The sequence below is a fragment of the Anolis carolinensis genome, chromosome 6 (assembly GCF_035594765.1).
Source record: "Anolis carolinensis isolate JA03-04 chromosome 6, rAnoCar3.1.pri, whole genome shotgun sequence".
Classification (NCBI taxonomy): domain Eukaryota; kingdom Metazoa; phylum Chordata; class Lepidosauria; order Squamata; family Dactyloidae; genus Anolis; species Anolis carolinensis.
The window spans coordinates 56,565,603-56,583,253 of NC_085846.1; the positions used below are offsets into that span (position 1 = coordinate 56,565,603).

The window sequence follows — 17,651 nt, forward strand, 5'->3', positions numbered from 1 at the left end:
CCAAAGATGTGCTAGGTCTTATTTTCAGGGGATGTCTTATTTTTCCATGAAGAAGAATTCACATTTATCATTGAACAAAAAAATGAACATTTATTATTTATTGTACAGTAGTTGTTATCACAAACCAACATAACCAAACCAAACAAACTGTGACTCCTGTCAAGAATTTCTTGTTACTAACATTATTTTCATGTACAACTGGTATGTACATTTACCAATCCTGCATGCTCTGGTGTTTGTTTGGCATGCTTCCAAACAAAAACTTTGCTAGGTCTTACTTTCGGGGGAGGCCTTATATTTAGCAATTCAACAAACCCTCTACTAGGTCTTATTTTTTGGGGATGTCTTATTTTCAGGGAAACAGGGTAGTTCACCTCCCTTTTTGGCATGGAGCCTGTCCAGAAGTCCTTTTACATCATGGGTTCCGTGCTGAAAAGGGAGGTGAACCAGAGTATGATGGGAAAAAAATGCCCGTCTGATGAGGTGGTAAGACCACTACACCACATTGGCTTTGACCAAGCCAATAGGCATCAACCAAACTGATGTTAGTAATGATTTACTCACATATTTCAGGAAAGTGGGATCTATCTGAAGCATGATTAAATCTGTCTTCAAATAGTATTTGTTATAATCTTAAGTAATAATATATATATATATATATATATATATATATATATTCATATTAGCAATGAGCTGAAAAGTATTGTCTTCTCTAATTACGTATTTTCACTCTTTACTTTTTCTTTTTCAGAGAAAACCCTTTTCAATTGCTCAAACACATCCTGATCCTGATAAGTCTCATAGTGCTGATAAGTTTTCTCCACAAACAATACAGAAAATGCTGTGTTCCATGTTTATTCCGTGACGGTCTCAGACCTCTCTAGATGTGCCGGAATAGAAAATTACCTTCTGAAACTTTCAAAAAATTTAAAAGCAAATAAATAAAAACAATAACAAACAAACACTTTTGTAATATTATTGTCACAAGAACACCTATACTTATGTAAAAAAAATTAAAAAATTAAAAAGAAAATTCCTTGTTTTTAGAAGCTGCAGGCTTTCTTTGTGCTAAAATGCCATTCCCTAGCAACTATCAAAAGAGTGAAATGCAGCTTGTTCTCACTTGACTGCAGAAAACACTCAAAAGGAGCTGAGGAGTCAAAACAGCTCAGCGATCTGCTGAGATTAACATCTCCTCAAGGAAAATGCATGTAGCTTTGCCACCCTGCAATCACGAATATTCAAATATAGTATTTTCCCCTTTTTAGCAATGGCTTTAAATGTCCACCTTTTCACCAGCTGTTGAATTGTAGATCTACAAATTTTGCATTTTACTATACTTTGCTTCAGTTATTTAGAGTCTAGGAGTATAATTTTCAAGAACTACAAATTTTAGAACCCCAAGGCTGCCATTTATAGTCCAAAAATAGTATTTCCATGCCTTAAACATTATAGTCATGTCAACTTTGTTTGTGGTTTTTCTAACAACAATTTTCTAGTTGTTTCTGACACAATCTATATATATAAAAGAGTGATGGCATCACGGCAATTCACAAAACAACAAAAGTACAGGCCCCCCAACCTCAAAATTTGACAACACAACCCATCATCCATGCCTCCAGGTTTATACAACAAAAAGAAAAGAAAAATAAAGTCCTAATTAGAGGGAGAGCAATAATTTTTTTTATCCAATTGCTGCCAGTTTAGAGGGCTAATCTCTGCCCACTTGGTTGCCTAGCAACCAGCCAAGGGACAGCCAAGTTTCAGTTAGGGGACAGGCAGATTTAGGCCTCACTTAGACTTCCACAGATTATCTAATTTGCACTGGATTATATGGCAGTGTAGACCCAAGGCCCTTCCACACAGCTATATAACCCATTTATAATCTTGTATTATCTGCTTTGAACTGGATTATCTTGACTCCACACTGCCATATAATCCACTTCAGTGTGCATTTTATACAGCTGTGAAGAAGGGGCCTCATATAATCCAGTTCTAAGCAGATAATATAAGATTAGAAATATACAGTAGAGTCTCACTTATCCAACGTAAACAGGCCGGCAGGATAAGTGAATATGTTGGATAATAAGAAGGGATTCAGGAAAAGCCAATTAAACATCAAATTAGGTAATCGTTATACAAATTAAGCACCAAAACATCATATTATATAACAAATTTGACAGAAAAAGTAGTTCCATGCGCAGTAATGCTATGTAGTATTTACAGTAGAGTCTCACTTATCCAACACTCGCTTATCCAACGTTCTGGATTATCCAACGCATTTTTGTAGTCAATGCTTTCAATATATCGTGATATTTTGGTGCTAAATTCATAAATACAGTAATTACTATATAGCATTACTGTGTACTGAACTACTTTTTCTGCCAAATTTGTTGTCTAAGATGATGTTTTGGTGCTTAATTTGTAAAATCATAACTTAATTTGATGTTTAATAGGGTTATCCTTAATTCCTCATTATCCAACATATTCGCTTATCCAACGTTCTGCCGGCCCGTTTATGTTGGATAAGTGAGACTCTACTGTACTGTATTTACAAATTTACCACTAAAATATCACAATGAATTTAAAACACTGACTACAAAAACATTGATTATGAAAAGGCAGACTGCGTTGGATAATCCAGAACATTTTATAAGCGAATGTTGGATAAGTGAGATTCTTCTTTAATATGAGATAATTACTGGGATAGAATAATGCAGAACAATATAATCTCTAAAACCAGGACAGTAAATAAACAGGGGAATTCCAGACAGGAAACAATCAGGGCCAGCTAACACCTCCCAACAAAAAATTCACTCAGGGAGGAAACATCCAGGCTTTAACGCTGCAAGGCCATTACATCCTAATCATTTTTCCTAATTGCAGCATTCATACTTGCCTCCAACAAACAAAAAAACCAATCAGAAATATTGTACAGTAGAGTCTCACTTATCCAAGCCTCGCTTATCCAAGCCTCTGGATAATCCAAGTCATTTTTGTAGTCAATATTTTCAATATATCGTGATATTTTGGTGCTAAATTCGTAAATACAGTAATTACTACATAGCATTACTGCGTATTGAACTACTTTTTCTGTCAAATTTGTTGTCTAACATGATGTTTTGGTGCTTAATTTGTAAAATCATAACCTAATTTGATGTTAATAGGCTTTCCTTAATTCCTCCTTATTATCCAAGTTATTCGCTTATCCAAGCTTCTGCCGGCCCGTTTAGCTTGGATAAGTGAGACTCTACTGTATATTCACAACCTTTAGGAAATAATATCCCCTGATGGCGCAGCGTGTTAAAGCGCTGAGCTGCTGAACTTCTGGACCGAAAGGCCACAGGTTTGAATTGGTGGAGCGGAGAGCCCCCACTGTTAGCCCCAGCTTCTGCCAACCCAGAAATTCAAAAACATGCAAATGTGAGTGCATCAATAGGTACAGCTCCGGCGGGAAGGTAACGCCGCTCCATGCAGTCATCCCACATGACTTTGGAGGAGTCTACAGACAACGCCGGCTCTTCGGCTTAGAAATGGAGATGAGCACCAGCCTCCAGAGTAAGACACGACTGGACTTAACATCAGGGGAAAACCTTGACCCTTTACCTTAACTACCACCAATTCCTCAATACTTTATTTCCCATACCACCATACTTCGCCACAGCAACGCGTGGCCGAGCACAGCTAGTAAATAAATAAATGCCTATATGGGGAGCATCTCCTCTCAGGAAGTCATCAATCACTATTATAAAGCAAAGGTATAGATATATAGATTAGATATGATACAAAGCTATTACAGCTGCATATGATGTCTACTGAGGACTTTGTAAGAAAAGATGCACTCAGCATAGGCATACTTCTAACTTTCAGAGCTGGGAAGGCAGTTGGTCCTCTGTTTCCACAGATAATACAGATTCTGGCCCTCTGTTTCCACAGATTCTCAACCATCTATGGCAGAGGTCCCCAAACTAAGGCCCGGGGGCCGAATGCGGCCCATCGAAGCTATTTATCTGGGCCCAATGGCACAAAGGCAGAAGGGGGTTGGGCTAAATGACCCAAGGGATCTCTTCTTCTCTTACAACCATTATTATTATTATTATTATTATTATTATTATTATTATTATTATTATTATTATTATTATTATTAACATTGAGGCTGGGTGGCCATCTGTCAGGGATGCTTTGCTTGTGCTTTTGGTGCACAATGGCAGAAGGGGGGTTGGACTAAATGGCCCAAGGGGTCTCTTCCAACCCTTTTTATTATTATTATTATTATTATTATTATTATTATTATTATTATTATTATTAACATTGAGGCTGGGTGGCCATCTGTCAGAGATGCTTTGCTTGTGCTTTTGGTGCACAAAGGCAGAAGGGGGTTGGATTAAATGGCCCAAGGGGTCTCTTCCAACCATCATTATTATTATTATTATTATTATTATTATTATTATTATTATTATTATTAACATTGAGGCTGGGTGGCCATCTCTCAGGGGTGCTTTGCTTGTGCTTTTGGTGCACAAAGGCAGAAGGGGGTTGGACTAAATGGCCCAAGGGGTCTCTTCCAACCCTCTTTATTATTATTATTATTATTATTATTATTATTATTATTATTATTATTAGCATTGAGGCTGGGTGGCCATCTCTCAGGGGTGCTTTGCTTGTGCTTTTGGTGCACAAAGGCAGAAGGGGGTTGGACTAAATGGCCCAAGGGGTCTCTTCCAACCCTCTTTATTATTATTATTATTATTATTATTATTATTATTATTATTATTATTATTATTATTAACATTGAGGCTGGGTGGCCATCTGTCAGGGATGCTTTGCTTGTGCTTTTGGTGCACAAAGGCAGAACGAGGTTGGACTAAATGGCCCAAGGGGTCTCTTCCGATCCTCTTTATTAATAATAATAATAATAATAATAATAATAATAATAATAATAATAATAACATTAACATTGAGGCTGGGTGGCCATCTGTCAGGGGTGCCTTTCTTGTGCTTTTGGTGCACAAAGGCAGAATGGGGTTGGACTCAATGGCCCAAAGGGTCTCTTTCAACCCACTTTTTTGTTATTGTTGTTGTTATTATTATTATTATTAATTATTATTGCTCGGTGGCCAACTATAGTCCGGCCCTCCAACGGTCCGAAGGAGCGTGAACTGGCCCCCTGTTTAAAAAGTTTGGGGACCCCTGATCTATGGAAAGAAAATATTGTTTTAATTCAAATGAGCAAACCTTGATTTTGACATTTTGTATAAGGGGGCACCATTGTACTGTATCATTGTATGTAATGGAACTTGAGCATCCATTGATTTTTCTATTGGTATCCACGGGGAAGGAAGGTGTGGGTAGAGAAGGAGTCTCGAAGCAAACCCAAGCAGCTACCAAGGGCCTGCTGCAGTTCGATTTTAAACTTAGTGCATTCACATTAAACGTTTGGGGATTTAATGTACCTGCAATGAGCAGATCAATAGCCTCCCTAGAATGCCTTTAAGTTGTGTATTGTGCTGCATGCTTTTAAACCATCTCGCAAAAGAGCACAGGAGAAAAACAAGGGTAGCTGCTGATTTCAGCTGCCTCTGGATCGAACCAAACTTGACTGTTACACTATACAAACTGCTGTTTTTCTTTGAAGTTTGCTTCAACTGTCCACTTTGATACTGAAGAAACCCACCGCCTGCATTTTCCTTATGGAGCAGCACAAATGCCTTTCTTTTAAAAAAATTCTTATCTGTTTAGACAATTGTAGGCTGATTCTAGGCCCCTGGTGATGGCACAGTGTGTTAAAGCGCTGAGCTGCTGAACTTGCAGACCGAATTCAGATCATTCAATGAGACCTTCCTGTATGAATTATGAACTATGGGTTCAAAATTGTATAAATGTTTATCACTTTTATTAATTGTTATAGATGAAATGGTTTGGATATGGTTTCCTGGGAATTCCTATATTTCTGTATTTTCCCTGTTGTGTTTGACCTTACCCTGAACCTCCCTCCAGCCCCATAAGGGAGCACCCTGTCACTGAAGGGAGCGATCAGCCACCCATAAAGATTTTATCACAAACACATTTGCATGGAACAAGAAAAGTAGGAGATTTTCTTGACCTCGGAGCTGGCCCATCAAGAGCAATCTCCATATGGAAAACCTTAACCACTCAACATTGGGGCTCAGTGGGACTGTCGGAAGGTTCTGCCCCCCGCGGCAATAGCCTGACTTTCCATATTGAACGTTCACCTCAGCCTCACCCTTTTGGGAAATCATAATCCGTTGGGAACAGGAAAACCGGACATAACCCTATCAATGTCTCATTCATAAACAATAGGACTAGACTCCCCTAGAAGGCTTATTCAGCCTCGGGGAGTCGATAGGCATGCAAATCACCTATGATTCATTCATCAGGACATTGTTTCTCCTTGTCCCGCCTCCCTCTCTCCTGATTCGTCAGTCGCGGAATCGAAGGGAGCCTGTGATTGGCTCCGACGCGGGGCGGGCAGCCAAGCCCCTCCCCAGCTGAGCCGCGCCAGCCAATCGGTGATGAGTTGGGTGGAGGGAAGAGGGCGGGAAATTTGAAGAGACTTCACTTCGATTTTGTTATAAAAATGGCTTGTACTTCTGTAATGGTATGCTTTGCCTGACGAACTATCGCGGCATCGCATCCGCTTCAGCTGAATCGCAAATAAAGATCACCTTGGTGGCATTTCCTTCAACTCTGGCCAAGTCTTTCATTTCGTCTCAGGTAAATATAGATCTATAGATTGGGCTTCCCTGGCTCGTCAAAGTAGTGATCCCTCCTTGTTGGGATCATATTGTCTCCCCTCACTGGGGCAGACTTCCCAAAGTTCGCAGTCGATTTCAAAAGATCCCAGGTTCAAATCCCGGGAGCGGAATGAGCGCCTGCTGTTAGCCCCAGCTCCTGCCAACCTAGCAGTGCAAAAATATGCAAATGTGAGTAGATAAATAGGTACCGCTCTGGTGGGAAGGTAACGGTGCTCCATGCAGTCATGCCGGCCACATGACCTTGGAGGTGTCTACGGACAACTCTGGCTCTTCGGCTTAGAAATGGAGATGATCACCAACCCCCAGAGTCGGTCACGACTGAACTTAACGTCAGGGGAAAACCTTTACCTTTACCAAGACTGATTCTAAATCTGTCCTGTTGTCTTGAGGGGCTTGGGTGTCATTCTAGTCAACTACCATTTTTGAGATATTAAGAAATCTCAAATAGGCCATTGCATCCAAAATCAATAGACATCTTTGGAAAATAAATAATGCCAGAATGACTATGGACCACAGTAAATTCAAATTTGTTTCTCATTTCAAGAGAAAAGCGAAAATAGCTTTCTAGTACCATGCCTCTTATGATATCTTCTTTTGTTACTCAGATGAATAAAAGTGCTTACTACTCATCAGAGTATATTCAAAATCCGGAGCTGCCTTTATATTCCAAGGCACTTACAAGTACTGACCAAGGACATGATTAAGGTGACTAGCACAAAAACAGGAGAAAAAAAATCTGGTTTTGATTATCCTAAATGATTATGCAGGGTAAAGTATGCTGTAAATCTAACAATTTGCACATAATCCAAATCCAAAGAGACAAAAGACTGTAGGAGTTAATACAAGTGATTTGCATTTCAAAGGGTGCAGAGATTAAATACCAAGACAGACATCCCAGCAGGATTTGGTTAGTGTTGTTGCAGAGATCAGACAGAGCCACAATTTAAACACCTTTCATTAAGTGCTGGTCATTATAAAGCAAAACTGGTAGCTGTTGGAATCTGCAAACCCTGTTTTCAAATTACAGTCAGCATTCGAAAAAGCCAAAAAAGCTAGAAGATGTACTATGAAATTCTAACACTTGAACAAAGAAAATTTACAGTCTAGAAGCTTGGATTATGCAGATTGACAGAACCAGTTAAACAAAAACACACACAAACGCTCTAAAGTCTAAATAATACCATCTGTCCTTTACTCATCCAATATCCTTAAGCATATGGTCAGTGACTCTTCTGTCTGCTTCTGGCACCCCAGCCTCATTACTTTCTTTAGGCTGAATGGATGTGTGCTTATACCCACTTAGATCTTCTCAAATGCTTTGGATTTATCTAAACTATTTCAAATTTCATTTAGCTGGACAAACACAGTTGCAGATCCCAGCACACTGATTACCACATGCCGATTACCACATGCTGCAGAATAAATCAGTTGTGAAAGAATAATCTTGGGGGGATAACATTATGGATTTCCCTTGCTTCACTTCAGTGTGCGGCACCAGCCTTACAAACCAGCTCTAAATAGGGAGAAAAGACATGGGGATTAAGTAGAAGTTAATGCAGGATGGCAGGCAGAAATGTGAGCTGTGAACTAAGACATTAAATATCTGCTCAGTTTTTAAGAGAATGGGTGATCTTCATTAAGTGAGCATTTCAGCCTTAAATCTGCCCCATTCCACTGGCAATCAAAGGAAATGGTCAACCTTTCACAAGCCATAAATGATTTGTTTCATTGACATAATGCATGGCAGATATCAGCTTCCATATCAGTAATACTGAACATCATCTCACAAGTAAGACCTGTACCAAGGACAGCTCAGACTAAGGACGTCATCACATTGAAGTCTAATTTGCAGGAGATTCTGGGAGATTTGCCAGACAGCATGGTAAATCTAGTGGGCAGCAGGGGAAACCATTGCACCGCATTGCCCGCATTGGTGCTTTCCTCATCCTGCGCGGGAAAGCTTTGCTGCCCAGCTCACCTCTGTTCTTCTCAATGAGAACACGGAACTAGCTGTATGTCATCTGATGGGATCCAGCAGAGTCCGTGTTAATGTGGGATTTGTGTATTTATAGTGTTTAAATGCAATTTGTGCCATGCTTGTATTGCAACTGATTGCATCATCCAGAATATACCATAGTGTGGAAAGAGTTAATTGCCAAGAAGCTATGATGTCCTTGATGTGTGGCTGGAACTAGGGAATATCCAGACACAAGTGTTTGTGCATACCGATTGCGTCAGTTCAGTTGAGTTCTGTCTGCCTAGAGTTCAAGTCAAGTTCTGTTGGAGAACAGAACAGTCCTGTGTTCGTCTGTCGTCTGCAAGTCTGTTTGTGTTGATTGCTGCTGCATACAGTAAAACTTTGTAAATAGTTTTACTAACGTCTCTGGGTGTCTCTTCGTTCTGCGCTCCACTGCTTCCATCCAACTTCTGCGCTGCAAATACTCTGACAGTCCGTCCTTCCAATGTCCTTCAAGCATCCTAGGATGCTAAAATTTAGTAGTGTGATGTTGTCCTAAATCCCGGGAAATGATTAATTGTTTCACTGGTGTGGAAGCTGCCAATCATCACTGGCATAAAGTTTATATGCCAGTATAAAGTACTCTGAACATACCAAAGTACTTGTGTAGATGTATTTTCTGCATAGTGCTTTTGAAATTGGCTTATGTATTTTATTAAATATTTTTATTGTGCATCTTTTGAGCCAAAGACAACAATTATAATCTGAAACCATCAGCAGTGAATGTTGCATAAGGTCAGAATATAATTGAAACTAAATAGGGAGAAAAGACTATGAGATATTTTAGAGACCCAAAGTAACACAAGTAATAACTTGGCTCTAGACATCATCCTGCCTGAAGCAAACAATATGATGACTACCCACTAGTTCCACACATAGAAACTGACTGCACTGCCAACTGAATTTTACTTCAATTCTGGCAATGAAATAGCATCTTCCACTATACCAGAGGGTTTTAGGATGGTTTTTTACAATCTGGACAAGGGATACAGCATGACCGGGGATAAAGCAAGAGTGCAACAAATAGGGGAGCATTTATTTCTACATTTTGCATGCCTGTGACTTCATCCTGGGAAAACGAAAGAACAAATGTGCCAGGGCATCCTTTTTTGTTTTTCTGTTTCCCTGGAAAGCAGCATAACCAGAGCAAAACACAGAACTGCTGACTGGCATGTATGGGGTTCTTGCGCCCTTTGTTTCTGTGTTTTGTCTGGGCAGGCTTGTGATTGGCATTGCACCAGTGCACGGATCTGCTTCTCCTTTTCGATGCCACAGACTGGGCCATGTAAGGCTGACATGGCAACTCCGATGGAGCAGCTGTAGGCTGAGGAACCCTGGTCCTTAACCACCACTTTCATGGAGACACCTCTGCCAGGTGCTACCACTTGTACACAGGAGGAAGATTAATATGGAGTAATAGCAAAAGAGTACGGAGCAGCACATGTCTAGGCCTGGACCTGAGCATCTGCTGTTGTAAATAGCAACCTCCCACGCCTTTCACTATTTATTTGTTAATGTATATATTTGCTAATCTGTATTCTATGTGTATGTTGATTTGCCAGTTTGACAGACCTCTTCGGTGTAAGAGGGGCTGTAGACATGTGATTGTACTAAGCATGTTCAGACTCAAGACTCCATTTTGTATTCAGTATGTGTTTGATCTTCAATGAAAGCATGTTGCTATTTGGACTTTAATGGATACAATATTACTTATGGACTTCCGTGAGTACAACTATACTTAAATGACTATGGACTATTGATAAAGAATTATATCTTGAGTACTCAACAAAGAGAAACAACATCTTATCTATAACCGAACTTTAACAAGAAATGTGCCTGTATAGTGAATTAATACAAGTTGTTTATGAGTAAACAAGGTATGTTATTTTTGAAATAAGATTTTGTTTTTTAATCTCTGAGTGCATATTTTCAACTAAGAGGTTTCAAGGGAGTGTATATCTTTTGGGCAACTGCAATTTCAACTTCAAAAAATCAACCATGTGGCATCTTTATCCTTGGCAGTTTAAAGACATAGTTCTTCTGTTTAACAGCTGAGCTATCAGTATGTCATTACATGAATGCATGTTCAAAGAGTTGACTTCTAACAAGGTTTTCAAAAGGTGGTCTCCACATATTCATGGAGATTCACATTTGCCAAAAGGATATGTGCCCAGAGATTGGGTGTAGTTATTTTCCAACAGGTTATGTCCAATACCTGCGGAAGTAGACATTTAAAAGTTAGGACCTCAATTATGTACAGTCCTGCCTGATAAGCTTTGCTAACTGCCAATGTTTTCCCAATAGAGAGAGAGAGACTCACCAAGGTGAAGTCAAAGAAACAGGCTTTAATTATAATCTGCAGAAGGAATGTAATATACAGCAAGGAATGTTAAAATGCTTTACTTACTTAGGTGATCCCTCATAGTTCGAGGATGATGGTCTTCCAGTTGTGGGGTCTTGAGGGTAGGTTCTTAGGTGGCTGAAAAGACCTATTCTTGATCTGCATGTTCTACCGCAGTGAGGACATCGGTTTCCAGGTGGAAGGCGGTCCCGGTCAGGGTTGGCTTGATGGGCCTTCCTCTTGGCACGTTTCTCCCTTAGGCCCTCCGTTCGTGCATAAGAGTATGGTTATATTGGAATGTGTGACCACATTTATACAGTAAATGTCTATGCATTAACATTGTCTCTGCTTGAATTCCCCCCCCCCCCTGCTTCTAGTTGGCTGAGCACAGAGGCTGGCTGGCTGCCCTCTTGCTCCTGATTGGTCAGGAAGCAGTACTAAGCCATCTCACCTTCTGGTTGGTGCAGGCTCCGATGATGCAGCTGGAGATCCCCTCTGTTAGACAGGGAAGCCCTGGGGTGGCCAATCATCTGGTTGGGGTGGCTTCTGTGTGGAAGGCCCCAAGTCAGAAGGATTTTCTAAACCAGTGGTTCCCAACCTGTGGTCCATGGACCACCAGTGGTCTCCAATAATTAAAATATGGTCCATGGCCTCACCGTCACTACATCATTGCAAGGAGAGGTGATGTGGTCTATCCAATGCAATTTTCTGAATCAGCACCCTAAATAAGCAAACCGAATCTAAAGTTGACCAAAAACTGATTCATAAACCTTTTTGTACTAATGTTGGAGAGTGGTCACTGGTCAAAGTGGTCCCTGGTTAAAGTGATCCTTGGTCAAAAAAAAAAAAAAAGGCTGGGAACCACTGTTCTAAACCTACTGGTTGTTCTTGGGACTCCATCAGATAGAGCAAGGAGCCTGTAGTGGTCTAGGGGATAAAAGCCTCGTGACTTGAAGGTTGGGTTGCTGACCTGAAAGCTGCCAGGTTCGAATCCCACCCGGGGAGAGCACAGATGAGTTCCCTCTTTCAGCTCCAGCTCCAGAGGAATTGTTCTTAAGACAGACACCACTTTCTTCCCCTCCCAATCTCTTTATTCTCAATTGCGGACATCCGAAAACTACTAGGCACTACTGTACAATTCAACAAGGGCAGATCTGACAGATTGTGTTGTATGATGGGATCCAGGTTGCTTCTTCTATGAACTGTTTTAGAAGTGTATAGAAATGGGGGAGGGGAGAGGAATAGTGCATGTGATAACATTGTTGGTAGAGCAAAGAGCATTTTCACATCTTTGCTGCAAGCTCAGCTTCAACAACAATGCATTTCTGTGCACGGAAAGATCATTGTTCTAATGTCAAAGAAAATCATCTTTCATCAGCCTTGGCATACAATGCCAGATCCAATCTATCCATTTTGTAGGGGCAGAAGAGGAATCTTCCATTGTCTCTATAATTCTAACTAACCCTGCATTTCTCTAATCCCCCATCCTTTAGATATCCCAGACCTCCCTTGTGGACCCTGCCTTATAACATGAAAACAACTGCTCTAAGTAGAAATGTGCTGATCATATGACCTCTTCCTTTTTTCCCCTTACAGACATGCTGTTCCTGTGTAGCGTAAATGCAATGGTGGAGATTTTATTCATCCCGCTGGCTGGATAATTCATTTGAAGTTGCGGCCTCCACTGTTTCTCTGAGTCCTTTTAATACACTGTGTGGCCAATTAGCGGATACAGTAATCAGCTTGATTGGCTGCCGGCTTGCCAAAGAGCATGTTTGTTTCATCTAGTCTTGTTAAAATGTGGCCCTCTTGCCAATTTCATTTGCCACTTCTTCCCGCAACACCACAGCTTGTACACAGCATTTTCTTTAAAGCTGAGATGTGTTAGGGAAATGCTATTAATCTGGAGCAGGGGGCTGTCAGCAGGAAAAACACAGCAACAAATAGAAGAACTGTCCAGACCTTATGGCCAGGATATGCATTAAGTATGACCACATAATATCAGGATACTTCTTGAATAATATTTACAATACATATATTGAAACCATTTAAATTTGCTAAATTGTGTCAAGGTTGTGTCATTTCAAAGCACAGGAACAATTTGTATGATTCTGTGTTCCTCCAAAGAAACATTTATTTGCTTCTGCACATGCATAATTTTGGAATTGCCAGAGTTATCCACACGATTTAAACATTTTAAATGATGAAATACAAACAAAGGATTAATGAATCAGAGCTTTCAATGGGAGCTGGCTCAGAGCTCATTTTGAATTGGACAAATGGCACTCCCACAACACTCCATTTTAAATGCCAAAATATGGGATTTTAAAAGTATGCTATTACAGATAGGTTTTTAAAAGTTCTCTGAAAAAATAAATACAAATCCAGATTAGCCATGGATCCCTCCACTGAACAATCTCATTCTGAACCTCTGAATCTGATATGGAATGTGACAAACACAGAAGTCTTGATCTATTGTATTGGTTGCAATCTATGGATTATGCTGGGCAAGTAGATCCTAAACCAAATACAGTAGAGTCTCACTAATCCAAGCCTCGCTTATCCAAGCCTCTGGATAATCCAAGCCATTTTTGTAGTCAATGTTTTCAATATATCGTGATATTTTGGTGCTAAATTCGTAAATACAGTAATTACTACATAGCATTACTGCGTATTGAACTACTTTTTCTGCCAAATTTGTTGTGTAACATGATGTTTTGGTGCTTAATTTGTAAAATCATAACATAATTTGATGTTTAATAGGCTTTTCCTTAATCCCTCCTTATTATCCAAGATATTCGCTTATCCGAGCTTCTGCCGGCCCATTTAGCTTGGATAAGTGAGACTCTACTGTAGTAAAGTCTAGTCACTTGAGCTGATTACTGATATTTTCACCCACTTTACTGTCTCTGTCTTAATGTCACACTGCCTCCCTGGAGTTGTACTATGAGGCATGTCAATTGGCTAAATTAAAGGAACAAAAATGGGTGAAATTAGAGAAAGAACTAAATGACTGGAAAAAGGGGTCATTTATGGAAGAGAAAAAAACCTGATAAAAAAGAGCTTAAGAAGGTTGGTCCACTCCTCTCAACACTGTACATTTGGAAGAAATTACAAAATAAATTACAAGTAAAAAAATAGGTCCCTTTCCATTAGAAACCCTTGAAAAGAATGACCAAACATTTAGGAACTCTGAAAAGAAATGGAGTAAATAAGGTAGGAGACCTCTCAGAACCCACCAGAGAAATAAAAAATGCTTGTCCCAAAGAATACAAAAATAGAAAAATAGAAAGGAATTATTAGGGAAATGTATAAGGAATTAACAGCCTTATCCTACAAGACAAAAATACCCTAGTAGAGGTTTGGAAAGAAGATACAAACTTTGATGAGAATCTAGTCCAGGGGTCCCCAAAGTACGGCCCGCGGGCCACATGCGGCCCACCGGAGCCATTTATCCGGCGCCCGGCGGCAGTGGCTCTCTCTCCTCCTCCACCAAGGAAGGTGCATGTAGCGTGAAGCAGAAGGAGGAAAAGGCGCACGCCTTTCTTGTCTCCCTCCCCCCACTGGTACCTTTCCCGCCACCGCCGCCAAGGAAGGGCCGCAAGGGGCGAGGAAAAAGCGTGCACCTTTTCTTCCTCGTCCCAAGGGCAGCTTTCCCATTGCCGCCGCTGAGGAAGGCAGCGGGAAAGGTGCGCACGGGGTGAGGGAAGAGAGAAAGCCACACGCCTTTTCTTCGCCCCGAGTGCACCTTTCCCGCTGCTGCTGTCGAAGAAGGGCCACACGGGGCAAGGAAAAGGCATGTGCCTTTCCTCCCTCACCCCACGCGCAGCTTTTCCATCATCGCTGCCGAGGAAGGCAGCGGGAAAGGTGCATGCAAGGTGAGGGAGGAGAGAAAGGTGCATGCCTTTTCTTTGTCCCCTGCACACTTTTCCCGCTGCCGCTGCTGATGAAGGTGCACACGAGGCAAGGAAAAGGCGTGCGCCTGTCCTCCATCGCCCAGCCGGCAGCTTTCCCATTGCCACTGCCAAGGAAGGAGAGCATGGGGCGAGGGAGGAGGGAAAGGTGCATGCCTTTCCTGCCTCCTCGCTCGCCTTGCACGCTTCTTTCCTGCCTCTTCCCTCACCTGGTGTGTGCCTTCATCAGCGATGGAGGAGGGGAAACAGTAATGGAGGCATGCCTATGGCAAAAGGAAGAGGCATCCCGTCTTATCTTGCCAAACAGACTCCCTCCTCTGCAGCCCTGTCTGGATTCATTTTTCTTGAAGATTAGCAATCTTTTCCAACCCTGATTATTACAGTATTTTTTGTTGTTGTTGTTTTTGTTGTTGGTCAGGGGTGCTTTATGTTTTGGTTCACAAAGGCAGAAGGGGGTTGGACTATATGGCTCAAGGGGTCTCTTCCAACCATTTTTATTATGGTGGTATTATTATTATTATTATTATTAATATTATTAATATTATTATTGGGTGTCTATCTGTCAGGGGTGCTTTGATTATGTTTTGGTGCACAAAAGCAGAAGGGGGTTGGAGTAGATGGCCCAAGGGGTCTCTTCCAACCCTCTTTATTCTTTTTATGATGATGATGATGATGATGATGATTAAGATGATTAACATTGAGGCTGTATTTGTTCCCTTTTTTAACTTAAATTAAGATATGTGCAGTGTGCATAGGAATTTGTTCATAGTTTTTTAAATAACTATAATCCGGCCCTCCAACGGTCTGAGGGACTGTGAACTGGCCACCTGTTTAAAAAGTTTGGGGGCCCCTGATCTAGTCAGATCCTGGATTGACAAAATCCAAAAATTAAACACCTAAGTATCAAAGAAACACAGTGGAAAATAATTTCAAAATGGTATAGGACCCTCTTACAATTGGCCCACATTATGGGAAACATCTCTAATAAATGCTGGCATAAGTGTGGGGAGATGGGTACATTTTCTCACATGTGGTGGGATTGCATTGAAATCCAAAAATATTACAACACTGTCAGGGAAGTAATGGAGGAAATAATAGGGCAAAATTATATGGGAATAAAGACCGATTTCTTTCCCTCACTATTGAAGTAAAGGGGTGAATAACGAATGGACAGAAATACTAGAATTTATGATATATGCCATACATGCCACCATTGCCCAAGGTTGGAAAGATAATACAAGGTGAGATTTGGAAACCTGGTGGTCTTACCACTCTGAATATTTAATTAGCAACTTTATTAATCAAAGGAAAATGAATATCTGAATAGTGATTTCATACAAGACTGGATGAGGAAATGGTATTGTTTAATTGACAAAATGGAGGGAAATGATAGGTACAGACTGTTGAATCAGGTCATATATATATTGTGTGTTTTTCCCATGGAGTAAACAACAAAACCACTGAATCAAATCACACCAAATTTGGCCACAAAAGACATAGTCATCCAATCTATGTCTTTCAATCAAGAAAACCTCGAAAAATAAATTGGCAATCGTTGAAAGACGTGTATCCTTTCCCTCTCAGCCTTGAGCCTAGCATGTGGAGAAGCGCAGGTAGAGAGAGCCAGATGCCAGGGCTGTTCTTCTTGGAGGGGCTTCACTCCCTCCTCGCACACACAGGAACACATAGACCTCCAATTAGAAAGCGAGGGGGGGGGGAGGATGAGGAAGAGCTGTTCTCCCCCTGACTGCCAGTCAGAAGGGTAGGCCCCACCCACCCACTCTGCCCACTTCGTGTCAAAGTAACACCCCTCAGCCACAATGATGCCCGGGAGATAGACAGGGTTCACTTAGGCCTCTTCCACATTGCCTAAAAAAACAGATTATCTGATTTCAACTGGATTATATGTCAGTGTAGATTTAAGGCCCTTCCACACAGCTATACAATGGGGGGGGGGGGGGGAAAGTATTTAGTCAGATACCAACTGTACACGTTTTCCCACTTAAAAAGATGAGAGAGGCATGTAATTGAAATCATAGACTTCAACTATGAGAGACAACATGAGAAAATACATCCAGAAAATCACTGTCTGATTTTTCACAAATTTATTTGTAAATTATGGTGGAAAATAAGTATTTGGTCTATAACAAAAGTTCATCCCAATACTTTGTTATATATCCTTTATTGGCAATGACAGAGGTCAAACATTTTCTGTAAGTCCTCACAAGGTTGGAACACACTGTTGGTGGTATGTTGGACCATTCCTCCATGCAGATTTCCTCAAGAGCAGTGATGTTTTGCTGCTGTCGCTGGGCAACACAGACTTTCAAATCCCCACTGTATAACCCAGAATGCCAAGGCAGATCATCCACAGTTCATTCTGCTTTGAACTGAATTATTTTGAGTCCATACTACCATATAATCCAGTTCAGTGGAGATTTTATACAGCTGTGTAGAAGGGGCCTCATATAATCCAGTTCAAAGCAGATAATATAAGATTATAAATATAATATATAATAGTTATTGTGGTATAATAATAAAGAACAATATAATCTCTAAAATCAGGAGAGTGAATAAAGAACAACACTCTGAAAACTGGGGAA

At 40.7% G+C, this 17,651-nt stretch overlaps 1 protein-coding gene across 4 annotated transcripts in view; it reads left to right on the top strand.

Annotated features, from left to right (window-relative positions):
* The window catches only part of LOC107982989 (ankyrin-2-like), a 54,614-nt gene extending 53,655 nt beyond the window's left edge, over positions 1-959 (top strand). For all 4 annotated transcript variants that reach the window (XM_062984609.1, XM_062984613.1, XM_062984610.1 and 1 more), the window contains one exon: positions 752-959. In XM_062984609.1, the coding sequence (XP_062840679.1) occupies positions 752-884 (133 nt within the window). In that variant the 3' untranslated portion in view covers positions 885-959. The remainder of the gene's footprint in view (positions 1-751) is intronic.
* The last annotated feature ends 16,692 nt before the right edge of the window (positions 960-17,651 follow it).